General features: G+C 60.9%; 2 protein-coding genes across 2 annotated transcripts in view; one reads left to right on the top strand and one right to left on the bottom strand.

Moving 5' to 3' along the window:
- The first annotated feature begins 989 nt into the window (after positions 1-989).
- On the top strand, positions 990-5,224 carry GCGR (glucagon receptor). Its single transcript, XM_006886317.1, has 13 exons — positions 990-1,049; positions 1,123-1,225; positions 1,771-1,878; positions 1,958-2,079; positions 2,458-2,564; positions 2,638-2,794; positions 3,015-3,174; positions 3,254-3,314; positions 3,420-3,489; positions 3,736-3,824; positions 3,982-4,120; positions 4,333-4,374; positions 4,985-5,224. Exons 1-13 carry the CDS (start codon positions 990-992, stop codon positions 5,222-5,224), a joined length of 1,458 nt encoding a protein of 485 aa, XP_006886379.1.
- A 4,977-nt stretch (positions 5,225-10,201) lies between these two features.
- LOC102847032 overlaps positions 10,202-14,753 on the bottom strand; it is a 4,938-nt gene continuing 386 nt past the window's right edge. The window contains exons 2-8 of the mRNA XM_006886295.1: positions 14,265-14,449; positions 12,014-12,019; positions 11,497-11,759; positions 11,035-11,089; positions 10,818-10,950; positions 10,370-10,471; positions 10,202-10,266 (exon numbers count right to left, since the gene is read on the bottom strand). Of these exons, the coding sequence (XP_006886357.1) occupies positions 10,202-10,266; positions 10,370-10,471; positions 10,818-10,950; positions 11,035-11,089; positions 11,497-11,759; positions 12,014-12,019; positions 14,265-14,449 (809 nt within the window). The remainder of the gene's footprint in view (positions 10,267-10,369; positions 10,472-10,817; positions 10,951-11,034; positions 11,090-11,496; positions 11,760-12,013; positions 12,020-14,264; positions 14,450-14,753) is intronic.

Raw genomic sequence — 14,753 nt, 5'->3', positions numbered from 1 at the left:
CACTTATCATCTGTCCATCCTTCCACCCATCCATGCATCATCCATTCGTGTGTCCATCCACCCACCCGCCCTTGCATCCACTCAGCCATTTACCGGTCACTCTTTCATTCACCTATCTGTTGATGCATCCAATCATGCATGCATGCATCCACCTTCTACCAGGAACCAAGGACCCAGACAAACAGCCCTCCACAGCCTCAGGGAGCCCTGCCCTGGACCCATGGGAACTTCTACCTACTCCCACAGAATTCCGTAAAAGCCCAGGATGGGGTCTGCCAGTGACGACAGCTGATTTATCAGGTGGCCACTACTGGACACAGACCAGACAGCCCTGGGCCCGGCTCCAGGCCCAGCACCCACCATCCCCCACAGGCACTGCAAGGGCCAGGGTCCTAGGTCTGAGTCCCAGATCTCAGGAATGTGCCCAGAACAGGAAGCCTAACTGAAGCTCAGGCAGAAAACACAGAGGGGGCACCCAGATGAACACCACATGGGCATGTGCCCACAGATGGCATGGTAGGAGCTGGCCCAGGGCCACCTTGCCAAGCATGACCCTGGGGATGGGGACACACCTCACTGAGTGATGGATAGCCAGTAGACTGCCTGGGTCAGCCTGGCAGGCAGCCTTTCCCAGGGCTAAGAATAGGCAGTCAGCAAGGCTGGACGAGGAAGTGGGCACATATCTGGGCATCTTCCCCAGAGCTGGGAGACCAGGTAGCTGGCAGCATGGGGTGAGGGGACTCCAGCTGTCAGGACAGTTGGACAGGCAGTAGGGAGACAGCGAGCTCTCAGGTATGATCAAGCCCACTCCCCATCTCCACCTGCAGGGGCCCCCGAGAGGTGGTGTCAGGGGGGAGCTCTCTGTCCTCCCAGGTCCTCGAGTCCAGCTGCCCTGACCTCTGGTCCCCTGGAGGACTGGGCACATTCACGAGGAGCCCTTTGCCCAGACGTGTACCCCAGCCAGATGTGTGGGGTGGCTGCTCAGAGGCATGCCCACAACCCAGCCCCGCTGCTCCCACCTCCTGCTGCTGCTGCTGCTGGCGCGACAGGTGAGCCCCTCTCCATCCCTCCCACACAGGGTGAGCCCCACTACCCTGACACCCAGCCTGTTCCCATATGCAGCCACAGGTGCCTGCTGCTCAGGTGATGGACTTCCTGTTTGAGACGTGGAAGATCTATGGGGACCAATGTACCCACAATCTGAGCCTGCTGCCACCCCCCACTGGTGAGCTGCCCCTACGCTATCCCTGGGGTGCCCTTATCTAATGCTGTAAGGGCTGTTACACTGAGTCAGAAGGCCAGAACCAGCCATCTGCAGAGACAGGATGGCAGGCATGGACCCTGCCCACTCCTGCTGCAGGTTCACAGGCCCTGAACAACTCGGCCCAGTTGGCGCAGGATGCAGGGGACAGCCAAGGGACAGCTGCTGGAGGAGCCGTGGTGGCGGAGCCCCCGGGCAGGGAGAGCAATGGCGTCTGTGTGGGAACTTGAGGTTCCTGGAAGGATGCTGAGAGGATGAGAGGGTTTGGCGCTAGACTAGGAGGTGCTACGGTGGGGGATCCAGAGTAGGTCCAGGGCTCAGAGGGGACTTGTATCTCCAAGGGAAGACCGGGCAAAGCTGCCAGTGGGCCTGGAGGATTTGAGTCATGGGTGGGCATCCTGAGGTTAAGTTCCCTGGGGCAGCCACTCCAGGTGACTTCCAGGAGGAGGCACTGGGGTGCTGTGCAGTCAGACCCTGCTGAGGAGCCCCTGTCTGCCTTGGCCCCCCAGAGCTAGTCTGCAACCGGACCTTTGACAAGTACGCCTGCTGGCCAGACACCCCTGTCAACACCACGGCTAACCTCTCCTGCCCCTGGTACCTGCCCTGGTACCACAAAGGTACCTCTGGGGCGGGGTGGGGGCAGGAGGCTAGGGTACAGCCAACATGAGGCTGACCCCAGCCCAACCCTACCTGCAGTACAGCACCGGCTTGTCTTCAAAACATGTGGGCCAGATGGGCAGTGGGTGCGGGGACCCCAGGGACAGCCATGGCGCAATGCCTCCCAGTGCCAGATGGACCAGGATGAGCTGGAGGACCAGGTCAGCCACGGGGCTGGGGGTCAGGTCATTCTGACGGGCGAGCAATGAAGGGTCAGATCAGTCTGGGGGTGGGCAGCTGAGGGTCAGGTTAGTTCTAGAGGGAGTGGGACAGACCAGACAGTTCTGGAGGGGACAGGGACATGGCTGATGGGGGCAGGTCAGTCCTGGGATGGGCAGCTGAGGGTCAGGTCAGTTCCAGAGGGGACAGGGACAGGGCTGATGGGTGAAGGTCAGTCCTGGTGGAGTGAGGGCAAAATAAATTTGCTGGCGACCAGTCAATTTCAGAGGGGATGCTGGTGGGGCTGCAGTCAGGGGGTGCTGGACCAGTCTGCCCAGGTCCCAGCAATGGGTCCCCATGACTGGCTGTCCTACTTGCAGAAGGAGGTGGTGAAAATGTACAGCAGCTTCCAAGTAATGTACACAGTGGGGTACTGCCTGTCCCTGGGGGCACTGTTCCTGGCCCTGGCCATCCTGCTGGGCCTCAGGTACAGGGGTGCGGGTGGGGGCAGGGCATGGTGGCCTGAGGACCGATGCCAGCTGACTGTCCCGTCCTCGCAGCCAGCTGCATTGCACCCGGAACTACATCCACATGAACCTCTTTGCCTCCTTCGTGCTCAAGGCCAGCTCCGTGCTGGCCACAGACGCACTGCTGCAGACCCGCTACAGCCAGAAGGTCGGGGATGATCTGAGTGTGAGCATCTGGCTCAGCGACCAGGTGAGTGTGCACCCAGGCAGGTGTGGGGTGCTGAGAGGTGAGTGTGCTGAGGGGTGAACATGCCTCACTGGGCAGGGGTGGGGTACTGAGGGGTGAGCACGCGGGCCCAGGCAGGGGTCCAGCTGCCAGCTGCAGAGGGGAGAGTGCGCCTCACTGTCACCGGGCTGGATGTGGACTGCTGAGCGGCCGGCCGGCAGCCCCCTGACCCTCAGCCCCACAGGCGGTGGCCAGCTGCCGTGTGGCGGTGGTGTTCATGCAGTATGGCATCGTGGCAAACTACTGCTGGCTGCTGGTGGAAGGTCTGTACCTGCACAGCGTGCTCCACCGAGCTGCCTTCCAGGAGGACGGCTTCTTCCCGCTCTACGTGGGCATTGGCTGGGGTGAGTGGGGTGCGGGGCAGGCAACAGGCAGTGGCCCCTCCAGCTGCACTGGCACTCAGCTCCCTTCTGTCCCCTGCAGGCGCCCCCCTGCTCTTTGTTATCCCCTGGGCCGTGGTCAAGTGTCTGTTTGAAAATATCCAGTGAGTAAGAGGGGCCCTTCAGGCACGTGCCCCTCCTCTTTGGTGGTGTCCATGTGGGTGGTGTCCTCAGGGTGGACACTGCAGGATGTGAGCCTTGTCTCGTAGGTGCTGGACCAGCAATGACAACATGGGCTTCTGGTGGATCCTGCGGTTCCCTGTCTTCCTGGCCATCTTGGTGAGGAGCTGATGCTGGGCAGCTGGTGCCTAAGTGGGGGTGATGGCCGCTGGCACTTGCCCAGGGTGGAGGCTGGCACTAGGGGCCTTGGGCCAGGTTTCCTGGAGGATGTGGGCTGCTGTTGTTGAACAGGTGCCCACCACCCCCGGGGCCTGGTGATGGGAGGTGGAGGGGGGCTGGGGGCTGGCTGGGACTCAGAGCTTTCTGCAGCCAGGCTTCTCCCCAAGTGATACTTCCTGCTCCCAGATCAACTTCCTCATCTTCATCCACACGGTGCACATCCTCCTCTCCAAGCTGCGTGCCCACCAGATGCACTGCATAGACTATAAGTTCCGGTGGGTGCAGGTGGAGAGGGGGGCCCAGATGTTAGTGATGCAAGCCAGGATCTGGGGGTACCCTAAAGGATGGTGCAGAAGAACCCAGCGTGCTGCCTAGAAGGGTGGAAATGTTGGGGGGGCTGGACCATGGGAGACTTAGGCTCCACCCCAACAGGCTGGCCAAATCCACGCTGACCCTTGTCCCCTTGCTGGGTGTCCACGAAGTGGTGTTTGCCTTTGTGACTGATGAGCACGCCCAAGGTGCACTGCGCTCCACCAAACTCTTCTTCGACCTCTTCTTCAGCTCCATCCAGGTGCCCTGCTTGGCCCCATGAGGGCTGCCCTGACACCTGTTTGCCCCTATGTCCTGACCCCTCCTCATCTTCACGTGGCACTGTCTTGATCCCTCTCCCCCGTGGGTGCTGTCTGACCCTCTCCCTGTGGGTACAGTAGGACCCCTCCTCCCATGGGTGCTGTCTGACCCCTCTTCCTGTGGGTGCTATGCTGTCTGACGCTCTCCCCCTAGGGTCTGCTGGTGGCCGTTCTCTACTGTTTTCTCAACAAGGAGGTAGGTGGGAGAGGGCAGGATCAGGGACCGTCCACAGAGCTGGACACATCACAGCCTCCATTCCACTGCCACCTTGTGATGGGAGCAGGGCACCCTGAGATGTATTAGCAGTGGGGCACCCTGCTGGCTGCAAGCGCTAGTGTTCCAGGGTGATGATTGTTGGGTGGCATCCCTCAGAAGTTGGTGCCTCTCAGGAGGTGGTATGTCTCAGGAGGTGGTGTCTCTCAGGAGGTGGCATCACCCAGTGGCTTACCTAGAGTGCTCAGAGTCAAGAGCTGACTTAGGACCCCCATGCCACACAAAGATGGGCATGGACACTACTGCAGGGCATCTGGGAGTGGACATTGGCACAGGATGTGACAGTGGGGACAGGGATGCTGGCACAGGGGATCAGGGTGGGGACAAGAGATGCTGGCACAGGGCACGCAATTGGAGACCAGCATGCTGGCACAAGAGATCAGGGTGGTGATGGGGGTGTTGGCACAGGGGTCAGAGTGGGAACAGTGTCCCAGGACACTGGTCCAGAGGACCAGAGTGGGGACAGGGATGCTGGCTCAGGGCACAGAGGCAGGAGAGGGACGCTGCACAGGCCAACCCCTTGCCTTCTCAGGTCCAGTCAGAGCTCCTGAGGCGCTGGCACCGCTGGCGTGTGGACACAGGCCTGCGGGAGGAACTCCGGCTGGGCAGCCGCTCAGCCCCACCCTCCCATGGGCCCCCCAGTGAGGAGCGGCTGCTGACGAGCACCTGCAGTGAGGGTCCCCGTCTGGACCCATCCTTGGAGACCCCCTCAGCCCACAGCCTTCCTGGGCCAGAGAGTCCCTTCTGGAGCCTGGGGACCCCGCTGGGGTAGACTGTGCCCAAGATGGCATCAAGGACATTCCAGAAGTCAATGCCCAACCAGGCCAAATGGCAGGGCCCCCTGGAGGCCCCTCAGCAACCCCCAGTTTTCCCCCTGTGGAGGCAAGGGACAGAGGAGTGTGCCATGAACTGCTTCTTCTGCATGTCCCGTGTTGGCATGTTCTGTTGGCGTATCCCATTGTACCAGGGACCCATGTCAGGGTGTTTCATGGGCTGGCATGTCCTGTGTGTCCCATGTTGGCAAGCCCCATATGACAGTGTCTTCTGTTGGAGGGTCCCATGTCTGTGTGCCCCCTGTGCACAGATGTCCTCCCAACCAATAAATAGCTCCAGCCTTGCATGATGCACCCCTACACAGCTGGCAGAACACACTGGGATCCTGAGCCAGCACAGGGGATGAGTGTGGACAGTATGCCTCCCAGTCCAGCAGGGGCCCCTCTGCTCCCCTTCATAGATGGGTGGTCCCAGGCCAGCAGAGTAACCCTGTGTCTCTCATCTTCGCCCAAGAAAGTCTGGGGCTCCGCCTCCCATGTCCAGATTCTGTGGCCCGATAGCTTTGTTCCATAACCCCAAGGGGCACCACTTCCAGGAGGGGAAATGAAGTCAAATAGGGCTAAGGGAAGCTGCCATCCAACTCTCACCCTACACACCATGCAGGCCCCTGGAGGTCACCCCAAATCAGGGACTGTACCCGGCATGGGGGCTAAGCCCAGATCTCATGTAATCTGTTAACTCCATCTCTGCTGCTGACAGAAAGGCTGTGGGTTTGAGACCATCAGCGGCACTGAGGAGCACAGGCCTGGGTAGGTGCTCCTGAAGGATCCTTCCTGGGCCCTGCAGAGGGCAGCTCCATGTGACAAGAGGGTCACCTGCCCAGCAGACCTTGGACACACAGCAGGCAATCAGAAGAAACAGCCAAACAAGGTGCCCGAGGGTGGTTTTTCAGCAGAGGCCCCTCCTGTAGCTGTCAGCCCATGGGGTGCTGAACATTGAGGACACTGGCTCAGGACAGAAGACCTCACTGCAGTGAGGCCCGTGTGGGTGTATGCATGCAGCACTGCCCAGGGGCCAGAGGGGCAGTAGGCACAGCCCAGCTGGCTCTCTAGGTGCCCCTGGGCCGGCAAGCACTGGGGGTTGAGGTACCACCCACCACCAGTGCCACGTGGGCCAGAGCTCTCAGGCAGAACCGGGCTAATTGGAGTAAATGAGAGGACAGCAGGCCACTTGGGAAAGGTAAACAGAATTACTCACTACCAGGCGCTGGGGCCCCAGCAGGCGGCTAATGGAGGGACGGTCAGGAGAGGCTTCTGTGGGGTCGGGGTAGGGTCACCAGAGCTACCTGCTGCTGGTAGGGGCTCTTAAACAGGAGCTGGGCCAGCTAGCTCCACCTCAGCCTCAGCTAGTGGCAGCTAGAGGCCAGTGGGCCCTGACCTTGAGGTTTTCCACACCTGTTCCAGCCCCTGGGCCCTGCCTGCCCGGTGCCCAGCTACACGGTGCATGAGGCAGTCTCCTCTGAGTTGGCAAAGGAGGTCCCTTTTCTCCTTCACGCTGGCTGAGTTCAGGCAGGGGCCTCAACACCCTCCCCAGACTGTCCCTCTAGCTTGTCCTTCACCCTGTCCTCAGGTTCCCCAGGGAACTGGAGCAGGCCGGTGGAGCCCAGGAGAGGGGCCTGAATTCTCAGCTTGTAAGCACCAGCTCTGTTGGGCACATGGCCTGGGCAGGAGACTACTTGCCCCCAGCCCAGCTGGGAAAGTGTCCTGCCCACCTCTGCCACCCCCATGTGTGTGCATGTGCACAGAGCTGTGTTCACATGTGTGTGAATGAGCCCTCACATGCAGACACAGGATCACTGGGTGCAGACGAAAAGGAAGCCCGTCACAGGGCTTCTGGAGGGCTGTGGGTGAGGCATATACAAGGTGGCTCATTGGAAGCAGAAGACGCACACACGGTGGTCTTCATGTGTGAGGGTATGCAGCCTTGGAAACTGGACTGGACAGTGCCACTCTGCCCATGGGGATGTCAGACATCACAACTCATGGAAAGGGTTTGGTGTTGGTGGGGCAAGTGTGACTGAGGGATCCCCAGTGTCCCAAGGGGTCTATGGGGGGGTGTACAGAGGGCAGCACAGACCACAAGCAGCAAAGGGGACAATCCCAGGAGAGACAGTGCTCAGAAAGCAGCACAGAGTAGTCCAGGGAGAGAACCCCCAAGGGCTGCAGCCTGAGGTGAGCTAGTGGAGAGCATGGATTTGCTTGACCAGCACACTGGAAACCAAGCCTGAGTGAAGCAGCTACCTCCAGGGACAGGAAGAACTCGGGAGGAGTGGCAGGCCACCAGCATCCACCGCAACTGTGCTTGGAACAAGAGACACTGTAACATAAACACTCAGCATCTATGGGGCCATAACGATGGTGGTCTGACTCGGGGACTGGAGGGCGTAGGGTCTGACCATCAGGGATGAAGGACAAAACCCTTGTGCGAGGAAAGGTCAACAGGTAAGGTCCAGGGCAGGAAGTGACCCACTGCAGCTCACGCTTGACCTTCAGATACGAACCCAATCACTGCACACCCAACAGGCCCCGGGCCACGGGGCTGCAGCGGGCCACCTTGCAGCCTGTCCATGCTGACGCTGACCTGGACCCCGTCTGCTCCCTTGTCCTCTCTCCAAGCTCACTCTCCAAGCTCAGCCTCTCATCTCTCCTATCTGTATTCAGTCCATTCCCCAGCTCTAACTTCCATACCCCTTTTGGGAACCCCTTCAGCTTCTCACACAAGTCTTTCCATTTTCGGTTTATGATAGACAGAGGGACAAGAGTCCAAGTCTTACCCTGAAAGCCAGGGACTCTGCTCCCCGTCGGGAAACACTAGACATTCAAAAAGGCCCGGCCTGGGAGGCAGCTGGTGTGAGCGGATCACTGCTGGATGTGTTTCCAGGGCCACCAGCCAAACGTCCATGGGGTGCCCAGAGTGGCCTGTGCATCTGCTTCCATGAGGTTAAGCCATGTGCATGCACCCAACACAGGTGTTACCCCAAGCCGGAGCTGGGACTGCGGCAGTGGGTCTGGTTTGGGGAGTAGTGGATGCAGGAACACTTGTGGGGACATCTCATGAGGTGCTGTCACGTGGTGATCCCTTTAACTTTAGACATAAACAGGGTGGAGGTGAGGACTGGGGTTGGTTGAAGCCTCCCAGGACCCACAGTCTATCTGTATCTGGACATGGGCAGCATGACTGTTAGCAAAGTCCACTTCAGTCAGGGCTCCATTCAGCAGGAGTGCTGTGCCTACATGAGCCCGGTCTTCTTCCCACAGAGCCACCCAGCCCCTCCCACCCACACCCACCTCTGCCAGCCCAACCTCCCTCCGTGCTCCCTGAGGCCCCTTCTACGGCATCTCTGAGTTAGCATGGGCCACCACCCAGCTGCTGTCTCTGGAGGGGAGAGGGCAGGCCGATGGGCAACACTCTCCCACATGGTGGTCCTCACAAGGGCTGTGGTCAGTCCCTCACAGTCGGGTGGGTCCCTCAGAGCTGGTCTACTTGGTGGGGGTACCACACTTGTCCCTCTCTTCACCCCTAGCCTGGGTGTTGGCACCCACTTTGTGGTGATACTAAAATTTCCCCCTAGATTGAGCATCCCGGCTTTGCTGCACAGGGACTGGGCCGGTCACTCCAGGGTGTGCTCCTTGGGGCCCCAGCCAGCCTGACCTAGATCAGCAGTGTTCCCATCTTCCTCTGCCCCCGCTAGCTCCTGAGCCCGCATCTAGCCTCAGGTCCCAGCTGAGAGTTAGGGCCTCAGAAAATTCAAACCTGTTGATGGGAGGTTTGGGGGAATGAGGTACCTGGGGGGCCCACTGAGAAGAGAGGTGCACACATCTGGAGCAGAGGTCTGGGAATGACTGGTGACAATTGCAGCTGGACCCATTGCCCCACACTGCCCCACAGGAGGGTGGCAGGGGCACAGGGCGGTCCAGGCTGGCATGGGCCATCACTAACCCAGCAGAGGCATGAGGGCCCAGGCCAGCACCCCCTGAAAAGGTCTGTGGACAAAGCAGCCCACACGCTGGTTCACTGGAGCTCACAATACTCTTCGAAGAAAAAGGAGTTTTTGAAATAAATTCGTTTGGCTCCTGTCTCTGAGTGAGCAGAGGTCAGACGGAATGGCCCAGCCCTGAAGGTCGAGCAAGGGCCCCTGGGCCTGAGGCTGACCCTCAGGTCTCATCGCCTACCTATTCTGCAGCCAGAGCAGAGCTCCGGGGCTCAGACAGAACATGTGGGCTCCCGGTCACCCTGACTTGCTCTCCAGAAGCCTAGCTAGGAGGGGGAGGCCCTGCTCAGGCAGGGTGGTCTGGGAAACTCCAGGGGGACCCAGGACCGGTGCACGTGGCGAGGTGGCGAGGTGCCCAGGCCACCAGCTAACAGCACAGGAGGCTGGTCCCAGCAGCTGCCTTTATTCTCTGACCCTCAGCTGACATACAGATCTGAGGGCACAGGACAAAGGGGCTCTGGGGCCCTCCAAGCACCCACAGATTCAGGACAAAAGGGGCCACCAGCTCAGGCCAGCCCCTGCTCCACCCTGCGGGGCCGTAGATACCAGGTCAGGCCTGGCAGCTACGGACACCCAGAAGGCTGGTGCCATGAAAAGGTGGACACAGAGCTGCCTGAGTCCAGGCAGGAGAAGCCAGGGGGTGGGATGGGGAGGCAGATGGCCTTGTCCCATCTCTGGGCCCCTCAGGGTTGTGCCAGCAAAAAGGGACTCCAGAAAGCTCTAAAGACAAGGCGGGGGAGGAGGCCGGGGCTGAGGGTCCAGACCCCCAGAGTCGGGTGGCCTGGACCTGCATGGGGATGGGCTTGGGGCAGCAGCTGGCCATCAGTCAGCCCTCGCGGCTCGCTGCACGTGGCCCCTCTGTGCCCGGAGTCTCCGTGGCAGGCAGGCGGTCATTGGCGCTGGGCCGAGCTCGGCAGCTGCCCCTTAGGACTTCTTGGCGTCCTGGGTGCTCCGCCGCCGCAGGTCGCTCAGGTCAATGGGTTTGAAGGCTGAGTGGGGAGGGATTGTGAGGGTCAGGTGGGGAAGATACCTGTCCAGTCCCTCTTCCAGAGGCCCAGGAATGGCCACTGCCCCACTCGCACCCCTACTCACTCTTCAGGCCGGGGTTGGGGACCTTCTCCACATATTCCTCCACCAGGCCCCGCTCACTGCCCGACAGTTGGTTCCGGAGGTCTCGCTCCACACCCTGCCAGGCTGCAGGCCGAGGCTGGAGTCAGTGCAGAGCCTCTGGCGCCCTGGCCCCATGTGCATGCCCTGGCTTCCCAGTCCGCCATGCCAGTGCCCAGGCTTCTCCCCAGGGACCCTGCTGTGACTACTGCACCTCCAGCTTCTTTCTGTCCCTCTGAGACCACAGCTGAGACAGTCAGAGGACACGCGAGAGCCCACCACGCCCCTGCAGTGCAGGCGAGCCAGGCGCCCCTCCCCATCTGTCCGTGCTCCCTCACCCCCTCATCCAGGCAGGAGTCTGCCCACCCAGGTGCCCCCATCCCCACACCTGTGTGCCCATGCTCCCCAGTCCCGCCTGCCCTGAGGACGCCACCTTCATAGATGAAGCGTACATTCTCCTCGTGAGCAGGGGTGAAGATCTCGCTGCTGTTGGGTGGGGAGCGGGGGCTGCTGTTCCTCTTGCCGTTGTAGACGACTCTGGAGACGGGGGAGCTGGGGGACCCTGCCTCGTGAGGACAGGATGGAGCAGGGCAGGGGCACCCACCACCCAGGCCCCATGGATGGAGGACAAAGAGCCCACAGCCACCCACCTGGTCATCGCTGGGACGTCTGGTCGTGGCACTCCACTGCCTGGTCCCCCTGGCCCTGAAAGAGGCCCATGCATGACTCAGGACAGAGCTGAGGTGTGTGGTGTCATCCTCAGGAGGGGTGTCAGGGTGTAGACCTGTTGACCACCTCCTTTAAGTTGTGATCAATCATAGTGGCCCTGCTGCCCACCTGGGAACCCCAAACATCATTCTGATGGTCAAAGGCTGGGGCCAGCCTCAGTCCTGTCCCGGTCCCTCGGCTTGCACCGGGTGTGTCATTCCTATTCTTGGGGGCCTGGGGCAACCTTTCCGAGGCAAGTCAGGGTCAATGGGGCTGTGCCCTGGAGTAAGCCCTCGCTGGCAAGGGGAGTGCTTTCTTCCTGCCATGGGCTGGGCTTCTTCATGGCCTCACATCCCTGTCCCCAAGCCCTGGAGGACCACCCTGGAAAGGAGAATGGACCTCACTGGGGTAGGATGGCCACCTGCCCAGCCTTCTCTTGGTCCAGGGATTCCCTGAGCTTGAGTTGTCGCAAGCCTGGCCTTGTTCCAGATTGGGGATCCAGAAGTGCCAGCACATAGACACTGGGAGTGAGCACAGGAGCATCCTCTCCCAGCACGGGGGACTCAAAGGACAGGGCCCAGACCAAGCTGGAGAGTGACTGCACAGGGACACCTGGGACTTCTCCCTTGCAGGACAAGTCACCTTCCTCTCGCTCCCCTCTCCCAACCTGTCCAGATAAGAGTAGGCAAGGAGAGGCCCAGCTACTCCTAGAGACACATGGACCTGTCCCCATTGCATTCCCTCCCTGCTGATGTCCTGCCCTCCCCATGGTCCTCTGCCAGGGTGTCCAGATCACAGGACCAGAGCAGAGGAAGCTCCTTCTGGCCTGACTACATCTGTCTCTCCCAGGACCTGCTTTTCCTCGACCCCAGCAGCCTTTGCCTCTCAAATGACCCCTGACCTGCTCTGCTGGGCCCTCACCTGCACCTGTGCAACACCAGAGAGGGGAGTACCGCTGGGGTGAACAGGTCCAGTCCTGTGCCCTGACTCCCGCCCCATCCAGACCTACATGGCTGCCTCCTGCCTCCCAAGCACAGGCACGCCCTCCAGACTGGACCCAGTACCTCAGCAGGACATGGGGGTAACACCAGGTGGATGGCATGCTTTACTGAGCGGCAGGGTTGTGTGTGCTCAGGCTATGCCAGTGTCTCTACCAACTTTACTCCCCAGCCGTCTGCCCCAAATTCACACCCTGCTTCTGTGCCCCTGTCTGCCCTGCACTACACCCCGTGGCGCTGCATCTGCACTCTTGGCGCCCAGAGGACACTGAAAGACAGACTGACTTTGTGATCTTTGCATCTCAAGTCTTCTCTCCTCTCCCTCCTGGCCCAGCCTTCTCCACCCCAAGTCCAGTTGCTCTGGAGTCCAGAGCCCTCTTTGCAAGCCCCGCCCTAAGGACCCCTCCAGTTTCAACACTGCCCTCACACAAACTACTTCCCAGGTCATCCACCAACTGGACAACAGGTAGGCCCTGCTGCCACCAAGTCCACGTCCAGCCCAACGTCTTTCACCAGATGGTACCACTTGTTTGTGGGTCCCCAGTCCACCCCAGGTGTAGTCTCTGCTACCCTTGGTGGCCACAGCTCTGGGCACAGACTGTCTCCAAAACCTGAGGCTGGGAGTCTGGACTGTCAAGCTCACAGCATCAGAAAGGGCCCTTGGAGGGCCAGCGCTGCCCCTTACTTCCACGGAGTCTCCAGTCCACCAGGGCAGAAACCTCCCCGAGACCTGAGGGCTCCTCCCTGGACAGCAGACAGACAGGAAGTTGACAGTAAGATGAGCCAAGCTGGTGCAAGAAGAGGGGGCCTCAGGAAGCAGGGATGCACAAGCAGAAATGGGGGACAAACTGGGGGCCCCTAACAGGTGAGGTGACACAGGCAGAAATAGGGGCAGACTAGGGTCCCCACTAAGTGAGGTGACACAGGCAGACACAGGGGGGCATACCAGGGGCCTACAAGTGAGGTGACACAGGTAGGAATGAGGGGCAGACTAGGGGCCCCCAACAGATAAGGTGAGGAATGGGGGCAGACTCCCCGATAAGTGAAGCGACACAGAAGAAATGGGCAGCAAATTAGGGGCCCTCAACAAGATGACATGGGTAGGAACGGGGGGCAGACTGGAGGCCTACGACAGGTGAGGTGACAGACAGGAACACAGAACAGATTAAGATCCCCAAATGGTAAAGTGACACAGGCAGGTATGGGGGGCAGACCGGGGGGGCCCTGACAGGTGAAGTGATACAGGCAGAATGGGGCACAGACCAGGCTCCCTGACAGGTAAGGTGACACAAGCAGGAATGGGGGCAGACCTGAGAGCCCCTATTCACAGGTGAGGAGATGTAGGCAGGAACTGAATGCAACCAAGATGCAGGTCCACCCCCACTGGCCACAGCCAATATCTGTCCAGGGCTCACTGTGACTGGTTAGCCCAGAGGTGCTTCCCAAACACGGCTCATAAACCCCAAACTCGGTTGGAGGAAAACATCTACATCTTCGTTTCAGGACGAGAACGCAGCTCAGAGGAGGACCCTGAGGGCCCCCCCACACCTCTCGTGGCCTCCCCAGATGGCTCCTGCTTGCACTCTGCAGGTCCTTGGCAGTCAGGGGAGAGAGCTCCGTAGCACCCTCCTGGTCCTGGGACCTGAAGGCTTGAGAGTCCTTGCAGGTCAGGCGACAAGGGGGCAGACCCAAGGCACAGGTGGGGCCTGCTCCCTGCAGAGTCCCCCCTCTGCCCGTACACAGCTACGTGCCCAGGGATGTGAGGACCCAAGACAGGAACCATTGCCCAGAGAAGTGAGACTTGGAATCCCAGCACTGGGAGGGGCCCTGCGTGGTCGCGGGAGGCATCTCTGGTCTCGGTTCCACCCTCGCCACTATTATGGGATCTCAACAAGCCATCTGCAGCCAACAGATGTCGAGAGGCTGACCTGCTGCCCAGCTGGGGCCAACAACACAGTGACTACGTGTGGGGGATGCCCGACAGGGCCCCGCAGTCCCCTGATGACCCACACACGCAGCTGGACACACAGCAGGGCCCCAGCTCCTGGCCTCGTGGGAGCCTCCATTCCCTCTGCACCTCATCCCCTGAAAACATCTGTGCTCAGTCCCCCAAGCCTCCTTCCCCAGCGCCCTCCACAAGTCCATCGTGGCCTCTGGGGACCCCTGCTGCCTACCCCTTGGAGACGCAGCTGGGGCACCTCTGGGAAGCCCACCTGGGTCGGGGCACCGGGCGTGGCAGCAGCTCCCTGCACCCTGTCCCTCCTGGGCACCTGGGAGGACCCTGGCTGGCCTGGGGGGGTCAGGCCTGTCCATCCAGCCGGTATCGAGCAGTGCAGGGCCCGGCCCAGCACAGTGCCCGCTGGGGACCCAGGGCGGCGGGGACAGGAGGGGGGCCAGGAGGCCAGCGCCAGAGCGAGATGCCTCCTTAGAAGATGGACAGTGGTCAGCTTGTCTGGGGGGCTGGACCTGTCCACCAGGGACGCTGCCTATCGGAAGGAGCAGGCTATGGGGCTGCTGGTCATCTCCGCCGGGCGATGCCCGCCCCCCGGTCAGGGCCTCAGGCCCCGGGACCCCGGCTCCCCGAAGACACGTCCAGGCGCGCGGTCCCGGCCGGCCGCGGTCCACCTCGCCCCCCGCGCGGCCAGAGCCGCCGCCCGGCGCGG

The sequence above is a fragment of the Elephantulus edwardii genome, unplaced genomic scaffold (genome assembly GCF_000299155.1).
Source record: "Elephantulus edwardii isolate Elephantulus edwardi_28Jun2011 unplaced genomic scaffold, EleEdw1.0 scaffold00048, whole genome shotgun sequence".
NCBI lineage: Eukaryota > Metazoa > Chordata > Mammalia > Macroscelidea > Macroscelididae > Elephantulus > Elephantulus edwardii.
The sequence above is the reverse complement of the archived record's forward strand: the minus strand, read 5'-3'. Positions and strand labels throughout refer to the sequence as shown.